The 17,557-nt window shown below is 42.8% G+C and overlaps 1 protein-coding gene across 2 annotated transcripts in view; it reads left to right on the top strand.

The window, feature by feature from the left end:
• Positions 1 to 275: 275 nt before the first annotated feature.
• LOC143172013 (ras GTPase-activating protein 1-like) overlaps positions 276 to 17,557 on the top strand; it is a 93,103-nt gene continuing 75,821 nt past the window's right edge. The window contains exons 1-3 of one of the 2 annotated variants that reach the window (XM_076361226.1): positions 276 to 503; positions 558 to 742; positions 17,028 to 17,177. In XM_076361226.1, the coding sequence (XP_076217341.1) occupies positions 276 to 503; positions 558 to 742; positions 17,028 to 17,177 (563 nt within the window). Of the gene's footprint in view, positions 743 to 17,027; positions 17,178 to 17,557 lie in introns of both variants that reach the window. The other variant, XM_076361225.1, reaches the window with a different exon arrangement.

The raw sequence follows: 17,557 nt of genomic DNA on the forward strand, positions 1-17,557 counted from the left end.
GGGGTGAGAGCGTGGAGCTGTGTCTCCGCAGGAGTTGCTCCCCTCGCGGCCGCAGGGGGATAAGGCAGCAGCGCTGGGGCCTTGTGGAATTGCTTTGGGCGCCCAGACAGCTATTGTTCGGAGCCCGTCTCTGCTGGAGAAATCTTTCCCTTGTCCCGGCTCTGCTCCCTGCAGGCGGAGGCGCGGGGAGGGGGAAGTTGTCGCCACCTCCCCGGCGTGCGGCGGTCGGCGGGGGGGAGGTGGGAGGTAGGAGGTAGGAGGGGGCGAGGCTCAACATGATGGCGGCCGGGGCTGAGGAGGGCGGCTCGGTTACCTCCGCCGGGATGGTGGGAGCCGTTGGCGGAGCTGAGTCGGAGCACTACCCCGCCTTATGCCGAGACAAGGAGCTGGGGCCGCAGGGCCCCTTCCTGGTGGGCTCTGGCGGGGACAGTCCGGGCGCCGGCGGTCCGGCTTTGTGCTCGGCGCTGGGGCTCCCGGCGCTAGGCTCGGGGCCTGCCCCTCTGGTGTCCGGAGGCGGTGGCGCCGCGACGGCAGCTGGCCAGGGCCGGGGGCCGGAGGTGTCCGGAGGGGTGCTGCCCCCGCCCGAACCCAGCACTGTCGCCTTTCCCCCGCTGCCGCCGCCGCCACAGCCACCTTCCTTGGCGGGGGGGCTGGGGACCGTGGACGAAGGCGACTCGTTGGATGGGCCGGAGTATGAAGAGGAGGAGGTGGCCATCCCGCTCAACGCTCCCCCCACGAACCAGTGAGTAGCAGCGCTTCCGTGCCCCGCCGGGCGCTCGCCACCCCTGGGCGCTTCCCCCGCGGGGAGGGGGGGCGCCGCAGCGGGGAGCGCGGTGTCGGGCCCCCGCCTTTTCTCAGTGGAAAGTGTGTGTCAAACTCCTGTGGAAGTGTCGCAGAAGTTTTTAATTAGGTTACGTTTGGGGAGGAGAGGCAATTGAAAAAAAGAAACTGCAAGTCTTCGTTAAGGTTTTTATTATACTTATCCTTCCATTAGGTTAATCGGGATTCCTACAGTGCTAGTTATATAAAGAATCTTGCACTAGAGGCAGAGCAGTTCTGTGTTTATATTTTGTGAAATAAAAAAAATCAGATAATGTTATATAGAGTTCATGTAACTAGCGAGTGCTCTAAACACAACCTTTGGATTTAACAATGAACTAACTCTAGGAAGTCTGCAGATTTACATAAAAAGGTTGCAAGGCTTGTATTGGAACAGCCCTCAAGCAGGTACCTTATTCTCCCCAAAATGAAACAGTTTCAAAGGCTTAAATTGCTTACGTTGGTATCTAGAAATATGTTATTCCTGAAGTTACAGTAAGTATAGAGGATAACAGGGTTTCAAGATACAGGATGGCAGATATGTTCAAGGTATAGGTCAAAGTTCATCTGAAAACCCATCTGAATTTGGGTTCATTTTTACCTTCTCTCATAACTCCAGTGTCGGAGAGTTAACTTCTGCGTTATTTCAGGTATTTCCAAGATTTCAGAAGCCATTGCAGTTGTAAGGAGGAGGTAAACTGTAATATTAAATGATTAAAAAAAAAAAAAACCCAAAAAACCCAAACAACTCTCTAACCTTGACAGGCTTTCTGCTAATCCTTTCCTCTCTTAAATTCTTGACTTTTTGTGGAAGTTAATAAAGAATAAGACTTTTTTTTTTGTGAAGACAGTGTTTGAATAGTCTTAAAGCTGTACACTTCCGTAAAGAGCTAGCAATATAATCAGGCAGTTTAGATAAAGGCTGAGGAGGGAAATAGAAGCACATAAAGGTGAAGTTACTTCTTCAATGTTGTGTATTAAGTCAGAGAGATACAGAATTCTGGTCTCCTGGTTCTCTCTCTGAAAGATCAGACTGCTTTTTCTGTTAGAACTGGTTATGATGTTTCTCAGAAAGTAGGTTGGTTTTTTTTTTTTTTAAATATTTGTAGAAAGAGGGGTAATTCTTGATGAATGATCATGTATTTGATACTAAGTAATTGTTACTACTTTCACAAATGTAAGTGGATTTCGCTGTCAAGAGTATTGTCTTGTAACTCGCATGCTATCACGAAGGTTAACTTTCATAAAAGAGGATACAAAATTTCTGACAAAAAGCATGTTCTAGGGGGAAGACTGCGAAGGCCCTAATTCTTTGTATTGGTTGATGAGGCTACTTACCTTATTAAGACAAAAGGGGTATTGAAGTCTTCGCAGGACCAGCATAACCGTGTAGTTGAGTATTTGCTCTTGCAGATACTTTAATATAAAAACATCTAAACAGTAAAATAGATTTTAAAAAAATGATTCAGAAACTTATACCTCCATCTACTTAACTGTTTTTTCTTCGTAGCCTATCCTTTTTGTGACTTTTCAAAAAAAAAAAAAAAGTTGTTGGCTAATTAAAAATAATCAGAAGCCTTTTTCTCTTTCATGCATCTATTTTAATACAAAGTCAGTTTTTTTTTTTACCATTCTCAGTTAAGTCATTTAAATTAGCCGTATGTTGATAGTAAGTTGTATCCTTTCAGTCCTGATGTTTTATTTTGGAAGTGTCCTTTCTTTGTAGTCATACCATCTGCTTTTATAGAATTGAACTCTTGATTTATTACCAGAACAAAGATCTGTCACCTTAATATTATAAGCAAACACCTAATACGCTTAACTTCCTCTTCTCTTTTCCAAGTACCTCGGGAAAATGGGAATACATTTTAATGTGATTTCTTTAATTTTCTAGCAGTGGGAGGAGTTTGTCAATAATTAACAGATTCTTTTTATTAAAATACTCAAAATCCCAAAGTATGATTGATATTTATCTTTGATCCTTGTAAGGGCCTAAGGTGGCACCGCCAAGTCATAGGTTCAGGATGCAGTAACAGATGCCAGACCAACAGCTCTAGGGATAAACAAGCTATTGCTAAATACAGGTACAGTAATAAATACAGATCAGTAGTACAATTATCTGTGTTGTTACGACAATGCATCCAGTAATTCAGTAGTACAATTATCCAGGTCAAAACAACAGCAAATCCAATAATTTACCAATACTGGGCTAAACTTAATATCCAGGAGTGCAAAGGCTTACATAACCATGGTTATCGGGCAAGGTGGCAGGAAGCAGGGCATGGCTTCTTCGGATGAGCGACACAGACCAGCCGACAGGCTCGGGGAATTCAGAATTCCCTGATCAGGCTGTCCTCTTTAACTGTTGAGTTGCGGAAGCGCTATCTGGACATGTTAACCAATCATCACACATCCTACCTCTGTTCCGGTTCTGTCCTTGGTGTGCAGGGGGCATGCAAATACTGTGTAAGGCAATGCTAGCCCCGCAATCCTGAGTGAGACTGACTTAATGATTGTTCAGTGTGTGCTTTTTCATTTGAGTATAGAAGTAGCATGTTTATGCTGTAGCTTAATGGTAGGTGGGAGGCACAGGATGGTAGGGAATAGAGTGGGCAATTCTGTGTGTGTGTGTGTGTGTTGGTCTTTTTCTCTGTACTCTCTACCCCGTCTGCAAAGCTCACTGCCAGAGGTTGATGGCAGTCTGAAATGGTGTTATGGAAATGCCTATAAAAGTAATGAACGAATGATACTTAATTTAGTAGTAAACCAGTGATACGTGAAATAGTTTAGTTGTTTATGTATTTGAATAAAAATCTTAAAGTTGACAAGATATATCTTAGCGTTGCATTAAGATGGCAGAAGCAGTTCCAGTATATTCCAACACAATTCATATTTTCATATGGTGTTTCTTTAAGCAGTGATTATCAGTTTGAAATGGAAATCGGTTGAAATCAAAAGATATTAACCTTACAAGATGAAATAGGTTGTCAAAATATTGTCTTGTTAAAACAAAAATCCTACCCACAGTAGATGTATTCTTACAGTCACTCTTGGTATCTGTTGAGGCAACATATTAGTGAGAAAAAACAGTTGAAGATAGAGAGATGGGTAGAGAAATATTAAACATGGTTTGAGTGAAAGTAAAAAAAAAAAAAAAGTTTTGTCTCAGTGTAGTGTGAAGTTATAGTTTCTTCAGATGAGTCTGTCAGAGGTAGCAAGTCCAGAGTTCTACAGCATTTGTTTATTTCAGTAGCTAATAAGAAAACAATGTTTTTCTGAAAGTGCATAGTTTTACAATAATTATTGAAGGCCATACTCCGTACCGAAGAATAAATTTGTGTTGCATTGAAAACTGAGGGGAAATACTGTTGGCATGTTTGGACTCTACAACCTCTCTGGGCAACCTGTGCTCAGTCACCCTCACAGTAAAAAAAAGTGTTTCCTTATGTTCAGACAGAACCTCCTGTGTTTCAGATAGTGCCCGTTGCATCTTGTCCTGTCACTGGGCACGACTGAAAAGAGCCTGGCTCTGTCGTCTTTGCACCTTCCCTTCAGGTATTTGTATACATTGATGAGATGCCCCCTGAGCCTTCTCTTGGCTAAACAGTCAGCCTTTCCTCATAGGAGAGATGCTCCAGTCCCTTCATCATCTTCGTGGCCCTTTCCTGGACTCTCGCCAGTATGTCCGTGTGTCTCCTGTACTGGGGAGCCCAAAACTGGACACAGGACTCCAGGTGTTGGCCTCACCGGTGCTGAGTAGAGGGGAAGGATCGCCTCCCCCGACCTGCTGGCAACACTCCTCCTAATGCAGCCCAGGATGCTGTTAGCCGCCTTTGCGGCAAGGGCATGTTGCTGGCTCATGTTCAACTTGGTGTCCACCAGGACCCCCAGGTCCTTTTCTGCAAAGCTGCTTTCCAGCTGGTAAGCCCCCAGCACGTGTACTAGTGCCTGGCGTTATTCTTCCCCAGGTGTGGGATTTTGCACTTCCCCTTGTTGAACTGCATGAGGTTCCTGTCAGCCCATTTCTCCAGCCTGTTGAGGTCCCTCTGGATGGCAGCATGACCCTCTGGCGTATCAGCCACTCCTCCCAGTTTGGTGTCATCTGCAAACTTGCTGAGGGTATGCTCTGCCCCATCATCCAGATCATTAATGAAGATGTTGAACAGGACTGGACCCAGTATTGACCCCTGGGGTACACTGCTAGTTACTGGCCTCCAACTAGACTTCGTGCCGCTGACCACCACCCTCTGGGCCTGGCTGTTCAGCCAGTTTTCGGTCCACCTCACTGTTTGCTCATCTTGCCCATGCATCAACAGCTTCTCTATGAGGATCTTATGAGAGACGATGTCAAAAGTCTTCCTGAAGTCCAGGTAGACAATATCCACTGCTCTCCCCTCATCTACCAAGCCAGGCATTTCATCACAGAAGGTTATCAGGTTGGTCAAGCAAGACTTCCCCTTGGTGAATCCATGCTGACTACTCCCGGTGATTTTTTTTTTTTTCTTGTCCTTCACGTGCCTGGAAGTGGTTTCCAGGATTAGCTGCTCCATCACCTTCCCCAGGGATCGAGACGAGGCTGACTGGCCTGTAGTTCCCTGGGTCCCCTTTCTTGAAGATAGGGGTGACATTTGCGTTCTTCCAGTCTTTGGGCACCTCTCCCAATCGCCATGATCATTCAAATATTATTGAGAGTGGCCTTGCAATGGCATCAGCCAGCTCCCTTGGCACTCGTGGGTGCATCCCATCAGGGCCCATGAGCTTATGTGCATCCAGTTTGCTTAAGTATTCCCTGACCTGATCATCTTCCACCAAGAGTACATCTTCCTTGCTCCAGCCTTTTCCCCCTGGTCTCTGGGACCTGGGATTCCTGAAGGCTAGTCTTTCCAGTAAAGACTGAGGTGAAGAAGGCATTCAGTACCTCAGCCTTTTTCCATGTCCTGTGTTACCAGGCCCCCCGCCCCATTCAGCAGTGGGCCCACATTTTCCCTAGTCTTCCTTTTGCCACTTGTGTACTTATAGAAGCCCTTCTTATTGCCTTTGGTGGAGGTGATCCTTGAATAATAACCAGCTTTCTTGGGCTCCTCTTCCCTCTAGGGCCTTATCCTATGGAACTCTTCCAAGCAGATCCCTGAAGAGGCAGAGACTGCTCTCCTGAAGTCCAGTGTTGTGATGTTGCTTTTTGCCGCCCCCCGCCCCCCCCCCCCCCCCCCCCCAACTCCACCATCTCATGGTCGCTGCAGCCAAGGCTGCCTTTGACCTTCACGTTCCCCAATGAGCCTTTCCTTGTTTGTGGGTATGAGGTCCAGCAGAGCACCTCTCCTTGTTGGCTCTTCTGTCACCTGTGTCAGGAAGCTGTCATTGATGCTCTCCAGGAACCTCCTGGATTGCTCATATCCTGCTGTGTTGTTCCTCCAGCAGATATTGGGGTGGTTAAACTCCCCCCCCCCCCCCCCCCCCCCCCCCCAGTGGATGTGAGGCTAATTTTAGCTCTCTGTAGCTGTGATGTAACTTGATTTTAGCGTATGAGGTTTCTCTTCTGTTTCACAGTTAATGTGGTTAGCAGGTAACCTTTTTTCTTCAGTTAACAAGTGTCTCTTACTAATGCCTGTTCTTGAATTGTAGAGGGAAGATAGAGAGAAACGCTTTTTTTCTTCTTCTTTTTTCAAGTTGCTGGATATTTTGCTGACTTGTCCAGATCTCATAATTTTTGTACTTACAGAATAGAATTGTATATAAATCTGGTTTTATTTCTGTCTGAATAGATGGTGTCAGAAATGCTATTTTAAAAGAATGGTTAGGAGCAGCAGAACAAAATTGTACTTTAACCTTATGTTGGAAGTGAAGCAGTAAGTAAACTGAACATAAGTACATATATAAATGGAAGCTTCAGATTTGGAAAAACAAAAGTGGAACAACATTTGATGCTGGAAAAAGTTTGAAGAGGAATTTTCTCGTGTGGTGTGGGGGTGGTTTTGTTTGTTTTTTTTTTTTTTTTTTTTAAAGTCAGTGCTTCTAATTAACATCAGTCGAAGGTTACTTAATCTAAACAGTGAATAGAGATTATTAACCTGTACTTTATCAGGTTTTTAGTTTGTTGTATATTGTCTCCCAGAACTTCAGCACGGGACTTATGCACTTCACCTACTGGCCTACCCTATTGAGAAGCATACTATCATGCCATATTTCTTCACCTTTTGTCTTCCTTTTGGACTCGATGATCTTAAAGGTCTTTTCCAACCTAAATGATTCTATGATTCCTTTTTTTGTGGCTGGGGAGGAACACTGATTTTGCTGTTAGGGGGCATAGATCTCTTCAGCATAGGACCGCATCTGTTGTTTCAGCCATAAATTCTTAGGATTCCTGCAGTAGTTTTCCTGTTTCCCCCATATCTTCCTTTTTCCTTTAAAAAAAAACCAACAAAAAACCCCCCCAAAAACAAAAAAAACCCACCCTTCTTGGTATTTATCTTGCTGGTGGGCACAGTAAGAGGATGGAGAAGGCATCTTATTTCAACATTGTGTTTGTGTTGCATAGAAGTATCTAATGAAACAAGAATTCTGTGATTGTGGTCAGCACCAATAAAACTTTACCGGTTCTTGACAAGTTCCCTCTACTGTTTTATATACTTTCAGGCAGTCTTAATTATTTTTTTATTTTTATGTAAAACATTTGCTTGATCACTCTGGAATAGAAAAAAAGTTAATTTTTTTGCATGGGTCTATCTTATAAAATATACAAAACATAATTTAAAATATACTGTTTATAGTTGAGGACCATTATTAGGGGACCTGCTTACTGAAACTTGTTACTTGAAGTAGTCTGGGATTATGTCAGTGGGAATAGCTATTAGCAAAGGCTTTGAAGAAAAGTACAAGAAAAGCTGAGGTGGATAAACAGAGTATTTTATTATTTTCCTGTATAGACAACTTTCTTCCTAATTTCTTCTGTAGAAGCTCAAGAATTCGTCTTGTCTTTTTTGAATTCTTTCTAAGGTAGCTAACAGTGTTGCTTAACTTTAAAAAGGTACACATTACAAAATGATTAAATATTTATCTTTCTATTAATTATTAATGTATAGAAACCAGTGTTGCTAAATAAACTTGTAAGCTGCAGTAACGTTTGAGGAAAGGTGTAGCCAGCTTGCTAGGGCACTCAGTGTACCCATTCAGTGTTCTAAGTTAGTTAGAAGTCCGATTCTTGCAATGATCGGGTTCTAAAAAAAAAGTCGTTCTCATCTTAATGTTCATCTTTATATTTTCAACAACTTCTTGGGACCAATTTCACGTAGAAACAATTTTTATTTTTTTTTTTATTAAAGGTTGGTTGTTTCATTTTGTTAACGCTGAAATTGTAATACTTGTTCATCCTTAAGTGGGATTTGAGTTTATATAAGTATAAAGTTTCTTCAGGTTGGAATATGTATGTTAAGGTATTTTAGCTATATGTAATTGTATTTAAAGAAGTTGAGTATGTAACTATATGGAAATATTTAAAATCTTAGTTTGCTGTTAAGGAATCCTGTCATTGGCTCAGCAGGGGTGGGTATATGATTTTCCCTTGTTAATAAAAAAGGGTTTCTTTTATGAACTTCCCCATGCAGAGTACGTTGCTTTATTTTTCTGGGATAGTTTCCAGAAACTGAGGTTAATGATGCGTTTAGATTTAGCTAACATTTGATAATCAGTTCGGGAATCTATGGCGATTCTGTGTAGTTTGTATAAGCAGTTTTTCTATAAATAAATAAAGTCTACCTGGTTTTTTTTCTGTAAAATGATGTATATGTATATATACGTTCCCCCATATGTAGTATCCCCCCAAAAGGATATTCTGTCTGTGGCTTACTCGTTAGGTTTTGTTTGGCTACTTTATAGATAACATTTATATATAGAAAGTTTGGTGCAATTTAAGAGGAATCATAAATCAGTTAATTCCTTTTTGTCCTGGTTTCGGCTGGGATAGAGTTGATTTTCTTCCCAGTAGCTGGTACAGTGCTGTGTTTTAGATTTAGTATGAGAATAATGTTGATAACACACCGATGTTCTAGTTGTTGCTGAGTAGTGCTTACACTAGTCAAGGACTTTTCAGCTTCCCATGCTCTACCGACTGAGAAGGCTGGAGGTGCACGGGGGGCTGGGAGGGGGGCACAGCCGGGACAGCTGACCCCAACTGGCCAAAGGGACGTTCCATACCACGTGACATCATGCTCAGTACATAAACTGGGGGAAAGCTGGCCGGGGGGGGCCGCTGCTCGGGGACTGGCTGGGCATCGGTCGGCGGGTGGTGAGCGATTGCACTGTGCATCACTTGCTTTGTGTATCATCATTATTATTATCATTTTATTTCAATTATTAAACTGTTTTTATCTCAGCCCACGAGTTTTTCTCACTTCTACTCTTCCAGTTCTCTCCCCCCATCCCACCGGGGGGTGGGGAGAGCGAGCGAGTGAGCGGCTGTGTGGTGCTCAGTTGCCGACTGAGGTTAAACCACGACGAATAGTAAAAGGATGAGGAGAAAGTCCAAGAAGGCTGGAGGTAGGAGAGGATGAAGCACAAGGAGAAAGTCAAGGAAACATTGGTACTTTTAATGAAATTAATGGCAGACAAGGCAAATAACACTTTAGAAATTCTTAACTGTTGCCAACTAAAATCTGGTGATTTGCACAACAGTATTAATATTGTTTCCATAGGAGCATTACTCCTAGTTTAAACAGAAAAAGGCATATCTCTGACCTGAGGGCACAAGAATGAAGCACGTAAAAATGAGATACTTCTTGCTAAGAACTTTAATGAGTTCCAGAATTCATTTCCTAAGCTGAACTTTCAGCAAGAAAATGTGAGCTGCTTCAAGAGCCTATTTAGCTAAATTTCACCTATTTATTGGTGGCTTTTTTTTTTTTTTTGCAAAAGGCAATCAATGTTCTTTTTAGTAAAAATATATATATATATATCAGGTAGGATTGGAAGAAATCTTTTGAGTTGCAAAGCTTGATCTTATGCTGTTGTCACGTCTCTGTCTATTTTAAAGCTTATTACACTGTTTGTCCTTACAGTACTTGAAACTTTTAGAACCTTGCTTTAATAAAGCTACTAAAATGTATTACCTTTTGAATGTACACTTATTTCACCTTCTATCCTTGTTTACTTTTTTTATTAAGATTTATTGAGGGTTTTGGTTCATCTGTTTTGTGTAAGTCCATAGTTTGTGTATGCTCTGAAAGTATTTTAATGGCTGGTATTGGTAATGTGTACAACTCTCACAGTTAATGGCTTGGCACAGCTGATATACTGAGGAATTTCTATGAGAGTGACTTTCCATTTTAGTTGCCTGGTTCCTAATCTTGAAGTGCAGCAGTGTTCTATTTTCCTACATACTGTTTCAAAGGGGTTTTAGAACAGGTAACTGAGAAAAGCAGACTTATTCTTTATTAGGCTTATATTTGCTTTGTACCTCCACTTAGAAAAATGTATAGGGATCAAAAAAAGATTAAAAAACCCACTTTCCTAGAAGCGTGAAACACACTTAATTTCACGTATGCTGGGTAAAGGACAATTGCTTGGCTTTTTTGGTGTCGCGTCGTGTCGTCCCTGCCCCCCCCCCCCCCCCCCCCCTTTTTTAGCTTCAGGTTAGTTTGAACTCTTTTGTTTCATTATCTTACACATGCATCCATCCACTGTAGAAGGGGAAAGGTTTGCAGTGCTTTTTCTGTCAGTAAGTTTTATAAAGTGGAGAACTGCAAAGACCCAGTCAAAAATTGATAACTAGCAAGACAGAGGAAGGCAATGAATTTAATAAAGTATGAGTGAAACTTACCTTAATTTAATCTTTATGAATAATGTGCATAAAGGAAATAATTCAACCTTGCGTGAAATCTGCATAAATCTAACACAGATGGGACAAGGTGTTAAAGGGCATAGTTTGGATAAAAAATTATGATGTTAAGAATGCAGTTAACATTTTAGGCTGAGAGAAATTAGAAGTGCTAATATGAAGCTTGAGCAGTTAAATATGAACATCAGTTGATGTTCTTCAGCTATTTATTATCGGGGTGGAAAGCACAATAAAAAAGAAACAAATGAGAATACAGGATACTTTGGTTGTTTTCTTCCGTCTTTGTGAAACTGTTCTTGAGATTTCTGTATGCCACCTGGAATTAAGGATTTTTCCTGGTTCAAGGTAATCGTATCTCTGCTCCTAATGGGAACAGAACTCGCATAGCCTCAGGAAATGATAATAAGATTCTGTAACTTTGTGAAAGGTATGAAGGTGGTGATTGTGAATTTATAGGTAGGGAGCTTTGACCATGTCTCCTAGTTGTTTTCCACTCTTCTTTTGGATTTTGTTGAAGCAGTCAGGTATGGCTAAGGAGAAGAGTGAAATGGGTGTGGCATTTGATGATGGATTTTTCTACTCACTATAATTTGTTTTTTTAGACTGAAACAGGGAGGTTTCCAACAGTTATCAACATCTTCATTTCTACTAAGTTGCTGAAAAACATTTTTGTTCCCCTCTAGTGCTTTCTCCTTCCATTCCTTCCTCCCTGGGCTACTGTGTTCCTATGTTAAAATTGCAGCATACTGTAAAAGCAAAATGCTTTAGTGGAACAACAAAGCCTCAGAATATTTGATTTTTCCTACATGTAAAAAGGAAATATGTAAAGGGATTTGGTTGAACCACGTGACCTGCTTCCACACATGGTAGCAACTGCCTCCTTCCAGATGGTAAATTCACTATCTGCTATCTCTTTGTGAACAGCCTGTCTTTCATGAACCTTGTAGTGCTTCAGTGTTGGGGGCTGCGAAGTGTCCTGTGATGTCCCATGAGCTTGCTAAAGGGTTGCAGGGTAATAACATTCCTGCTCACAGTAGAATGTCTGTTAGCTGAGCCTAACGAGACTGGTATGACTAGTTTTCTGGTACCCAGCTTCTTCAGTGGAAAACTAAGGAGCTCTTGTTTGTAGGCTAGAGATAACAACTCTCTAACTTCCTGTGCAACTCACTTCGTGAAATTCATGACCTGGCTTATGGCTCTCAACTACATGAAGTGGCTGAAGTGTCAGGAATGGTCTGTTATGCAGCTGTATGTTGCTTGTGTATATATCACAATGCACAGAATCCAAACTGTTTATGATTTCGTAGTTGTGTCTTCATTCTGTTTACTGTAATTAAGGTTGTGATGCATAGGGTTGGAGTTTTGAACATGCTGCTTTTGATTTAAACTGACAGATGGAAATATTTCCTTGCACAGCATCTGATTGCTTTGTGAAGCATGGAAGTCTATTATTGATATTCTCAGAATTAAAAAAAAAAATTAAAAAATTGCAATATAAGTATCAAGTTAGTTATAGCAATGGTTAAACAGCTGGTCATGGAAACAACTACCTAAAACTATGGTCTATAATTAGTAAGACATCTTGTAGTTGGATCATTTCATAACCTTCTGTTGCAAGGGTACTTACGTTTTCTCTTTTGATGCATCTGATAATAGCTATTGTATCGTCAGGGCACTAGCTGTGTGATTCAGAATGTTTAGTTATATTTGCTCAAAACATTGTGGAAATAGTGGATTATTGTTGTGGTTTAACCCCAGTCAGCAACTACCCACCACACAGCCGCTTGCTCACTACCCCCCAGTGGGATGGGGGGGAGAATCGGAAGAGTAAAAGTGAGAAAACTCGTGGGTTGAGATAAAGGCAGTTTAAGAATTAAAAAAAGGAGGGGAGAAAACAACAGAGAGGGACACACACACACACACACACCCACACACACACACCCCCCCAACAAACCCAAGAAAAACAAGTGATGCAAGTGAAAACAATTGCTCACCACCAACCGACCGATGTCCAGCCAGTCCTTGAGCAACCACAGCCCCTGCCAACCTCCATCTCCCCAGATTTATTGTTGAGCACAATGTCATATGGTATGGGATATCCCTTTGGCCAGTTGGGGTCAGCTGTCCCAGCTGTGTCCCCTCCCAACTTCTTGTACACCCCCAGCCTACTCGCTGGTGGGGTGGCGTGAGAAGCAGAGAAGGCCTTGACTCTGTGTAAGCCCTGCTCAGCAATAATGAAAACATCCCTGTATTATCAACACTGTTTCCAGCACAAATGCAAAACATAGCCCTATACAAGCTACTATGAAGAAAATAACTCTATCCCAGCCAAAACCAACACAATTATCATCACTTAAAACTTGCAAAGTTAATGTTGGAAATACAAAAGTGTTCCTAGTTAGGACTAGGCAAGAAAATAAGAGGTGACTAGAAATTATAGGGATCTTGTCCTTGGCAATGATGAAGTGTGTAAGTCTTAGTAGTAGTGAGTTACTGTTTGGAATGAGTACATTTGATAAGAGTCATGGCCAGAGGGGTAGCTTTGTTTTTATGAATAGTTAGGCAAGGTTTTTTACTTTGATACCCTCCTATCCAAACTTTAATTCTTTTCATGAGACTAATATTATAGTACACTGTATGTAAGACAACATTTTGCATCTCTTCAGAAAAAAATATATTTGGTGTAAAGTTGAGAGATGTTAACCATTGCTTCTAACTGAATGCATTAAGCATTTGGCAGTCGGAACAGCATCAAATTTAAGTTATTGATCTTAGAATCATAGAATAGAATCATTAAGGTTGGAAAAGACCTCTAAGATCATCGAGTCCAACCGTCAACCCAACACCACCATGCCCACTAAACCATGTCCCGAAGCGCCTCATCTACACGTCTTTTATATACTTCCAGGGATGGTGACTCAACCACTTCCCTGGGCAGCCTCTTCCAATGTTTAACCACTCTTTCAGTAAAGACATTTTTCCTCATGTCCAATCTAAACCTCCCCTGGCGCAACTTGAGGCCATTTCCTCTCGTCCTATCGCTAGTTACTTGGGAGAAGAGACCGACACCCACCTCGCTACAACCTCCTTTCAGGTAGTTGTAGAGAGCGATGAGGTCTCCCCTCAGCCTCCTTTTCTCCAGGCTAAACAACCCCAGTTCCCTCAGCCGCTCCTCCTAAGACTTGTTCTCCAGACCCCTCACCAGCCTCGTTGCCCTTCTCTGGACACGCTCCAGCACCTCAACGTCCTTCTTGTAGTGAGGGGGCCCAAAACTGAACACAGTAGTCGAGGTGCAGCCTCACCAGGGCCGAGTACAGGGGCACGATCACTTCCCTACTCCTGCTGGCCACACTATTTCTGATACAGGCCAGGATGACATTGGCCTTCTTGGCCGCCTGGGCACACTGCCGGCTCACGTTCAGCCGGCTGTCAACCAGCACCCCCAGGTCCTTCTCTGCTGGGCAGCTTTCCAGCCACTCTTCCCCAAGCCTGTAGCGTTGCATGGGGTTGTTGCGGCCGAAGTGCAGGACCCGGCACTTGGCCTTGTTGAATCCCATACAGTTGGCCTCGGCCCATCGATCCAGCCTGTCCAGGTCCCTCTGCAGAGCCTTCCTACCCTCGAGCAGATCAACGCTCCCGCCCAACTTGGTGTCGCCTGCAAACTTCCTGAGGGTGCACTCGATCCCCTCATCCAGAGCATTGATAAAGATATTGAACAAGACCGGCCCCAGTACTGAGCCCTGGGGAACACCGCTCGTGACCGGCCGCCAACTGGATGTAACTCCATTCACCACAACTCTCTGGGCCCGGCCGTCCAGCCAGTTTTTGACCCAGTGCAGAGTACACCTGTCTAAGCCGTGAGCCACCAGCTTCTCTAGGAGAATGCTGTGGGAGACAGTGTCAAAGGCCTTGCTGAAGTCCAGGTAGACCACATCCACAGCCTTTCCCTCATCCACTAGGCGGGTCACCGGGTCATAGAAGGAGATCAGGTTGGTCAAGCAGGACCTGCCTCTCATGAACCCGTGCTGGCTGGGCCTGATCCCCTGGTTGTCCCGCTCATGCCTTGTGAGCGCCCTCAAGATGAACCGCTCCATAATCTTCCCCGGCACCGAGGTCAGGCTGACAGGCCTGTAGTTCCCCGGATCCTCCTTCCGGCCCTTCTTGTAGATGGGCGTCACATTGGCAAGCCTCCAGTCGTCCGGGACCTCCCCCGTTAACCAGGACTGCTGATAGATGCTGGAGAGCGGCTTGGCGAGCTCCTCCGCCAGCTCCCTCAGCACTCTCGGGTGGATCCCATCCGGCCCCATAGACTTGTGAGCATCCAGGTGGCGTAGCAGGTCCTTGACTGCTTCCTCTTGGATTATGGGGGGTTCATCCTGCTCGCCGTCCCTGTCTTCCAGCTCAGGGGGCTGAGTACCCTGAGGATAACTGGTCTGCCTGTTAAAGACTGAGGCAAAGAAGGCATCTTGACCTATAAAATTCTAAATGGTACAGAGCCTTGTAAGAGAGTGTTCTGGGTCTGGCTGGGCTGGAGTTAACTTTCTTCATAGCAGCCCCTGTGGTGCTTTGTTTTGGATTTGTGGCTAAAACAGTGTTGATAACACACTGGTATTTTGGCTGTTGCTGAACAGTGCTTGCACAGTGTCCAGGCTTTCTCCGTTTCTCACTCTGCCCCCCCTGCTTTCCAGCAAGTAGGCTAGTGGTGGGCAAGAAGTCAAGAGGAGGGACAGCTGACTGAAATTGGCCAAAGGGATATTCTGTACCATATGAAGTCATGCTCAGCAATAAAAAAAAAAAAAAGTAGGGGTGTGTGTGTGTCTTCCAAGGTAGCCATTGCTCAGAGACTGCCTGGGTGTTGGTCTGCTTGTGGGCGGTAGTGAGCGATTGCCTTTGCATGGCTTCTGTTGTTTTGTTTTCTGTTTCCCCCAGCCCCCTTCCTTCATTCTTTCTTCAATCATTAAGCTTTATCTCAACCCACACATTTTCTTGCTTTTGCTTTTCCTATTCCCTACCCTGTTCTGCTGGGGGTTGGGGGGAGTGAGCAAGCAGCTGTGTGGGTGATTAGATACTGGCTGGGGTCAACCCACCACAGACGTGATCTTTCTAACATTGCCTCAAGTGCTATACAGTTGTACAGACGAAACTACTCTTTCACTGGTTTAACTTGTTTTAATCAGGATGAGGAGAAGCAAAGGAGAGAGCTATACTAACAAGACTGCAGCGTTGCTAGTGTAAACAATATCTACACTAGTACTGCTTCTGCTGTGATCTGTATAGTCTGTTTTACTTTCATTCTGATGGAAGTTCTCAAAGCCAACTTTCACTTCCATTTCATAGAAAAAATGTTTCTGGCAAGATTTTTATCAACAGCTAAGCTGTTCTTTTCTCTTTTTTTTTTTTTTTTTTCCCCTCTAAACTTTGCAATTTTTTTGTGTGTATGTTAAGCCAAAAAATTACTTTCATATCTCTTCCAAAATGCTTTTTTTGCAGCTCTTGTAACACATGCGTGAACTGGTAGAATCAATAGATGAATGGTCTGAAATAGTTGATAATTTAAATAGTGTAAAACAGTAGCTGTATAAAAGTTTTCCTTTTTAAGAGATTTTGAGAATAACACTTGGCTTTGTTTCAGTTGCTCCCTCCACTGCTGCCTCCCCCCCCCCGTGCCCCCCCCCGCCATTTGATTGTTGGGGTAGAAAGAGGTCTGACTAGAGTTTTGTAAATAAAAGAAAATTGAGGTAAGGGTAAGGAATGTTTGAATGATGAGTCTAACCTTTGCCTTAAACCGAAGTGTTCTTTTGTCGTATTTTGCAGTCTGTGAGTTGCTGTGCATCTGTATTTGCTTTTAATAGGCTGCATGTTGGGTTTGGGGAAGATTTTTTTTGGCTGAAATATGGTCTGGTGACTGCTGTCATTTTGTTTAGGTACAGGCTTTGATACTGTGATCTGTGTTTGTCGTTTGAGAAACAGGTTATAGTCTGAATTGAAGCCTGAGTAGGCTTAAAATACAACAGCCTGAGTCAGATCAGTTACCTCTGGTTCTGCTCGTTTACTGAAAATGAGCAAATTGGGGAGGAAAGAAAAAGCTGGTTATAGAGAGAGCCTTTGTTCCCTTTGGATGGTTCAGAGTGCTTTCCTCCGGTTTGAGTTATTTGGGGAAATGGGTTATCTGAACCTGTGAAGTTTTAAAAATTCTGTGTATTGGAAATAAGTAATTTGAGAGAGATTGTACATGTAACTATCCGATAACTATCTGAAACAAAGGTTTGGAATTGCATCAGTTTTAACTGAGAACTTTCATTAGTTTCACAGGTCTGTTCTGTGAAAATAAACAGAAGCCTTAAATCCTAAGGACACCCATTGTTACATTGTTTTTTAGGTGGTATCATGGAAAACTCGACAGAGCAATTGCAGAAGAACGTCTTCGGCAAGCGGGAAAACCTGGAAGTTACCTTATTCGAGAGAGCGATCGGAGACCGGGTTCATTTGTGCTTTCATTCCTTAGTAAAACAAATGTCAATCATTTTAGGTGAGAATTAAATGTTTTCTTTTTAAACACTGTAACCTGTTTATTTGTGGTTTTAGAACTTAGTACAGTATAGAAAAGAATTGTATTATAAATTGAATATTTTTTACTTTTTATCCATGTATGGTATAGCTCTTCACTAGGGTTTAATTGTTTTAAACCGTGCTACTTATAAATTCCTTTACAAGCTACATAGTGGTTACTATGTATCAGTAGTAGAAAAATAAATTATGTTAATACTTGCTTTTTAAGTGCTGTTTTTAAGTCTTATTTTTAATAACTTCTGCTTATTGTAGCCAATATCAGGTCTTGAATGTTGGTTCATGTCCACCATAAAATTGTTTCTGGCATCTCAGATAGAAAATGGGAAACCATTAAAGACT

The sequence above is a fragment of the Aptenodytes patagonicus genome, chromosome W (assembly GCF_965638725.1).
Source record: "Aptenodytes patagonicus chromosome W, bAptPat1.pri.cur, whole genome shotgun sequence".
Taxonomy (NCBI): Eukaryota; Metazoa; Chordata; class Aves; order Sphenisciformes; family Spheniscidae; genus Aptenodytes; species Aptenodytes patagonicus.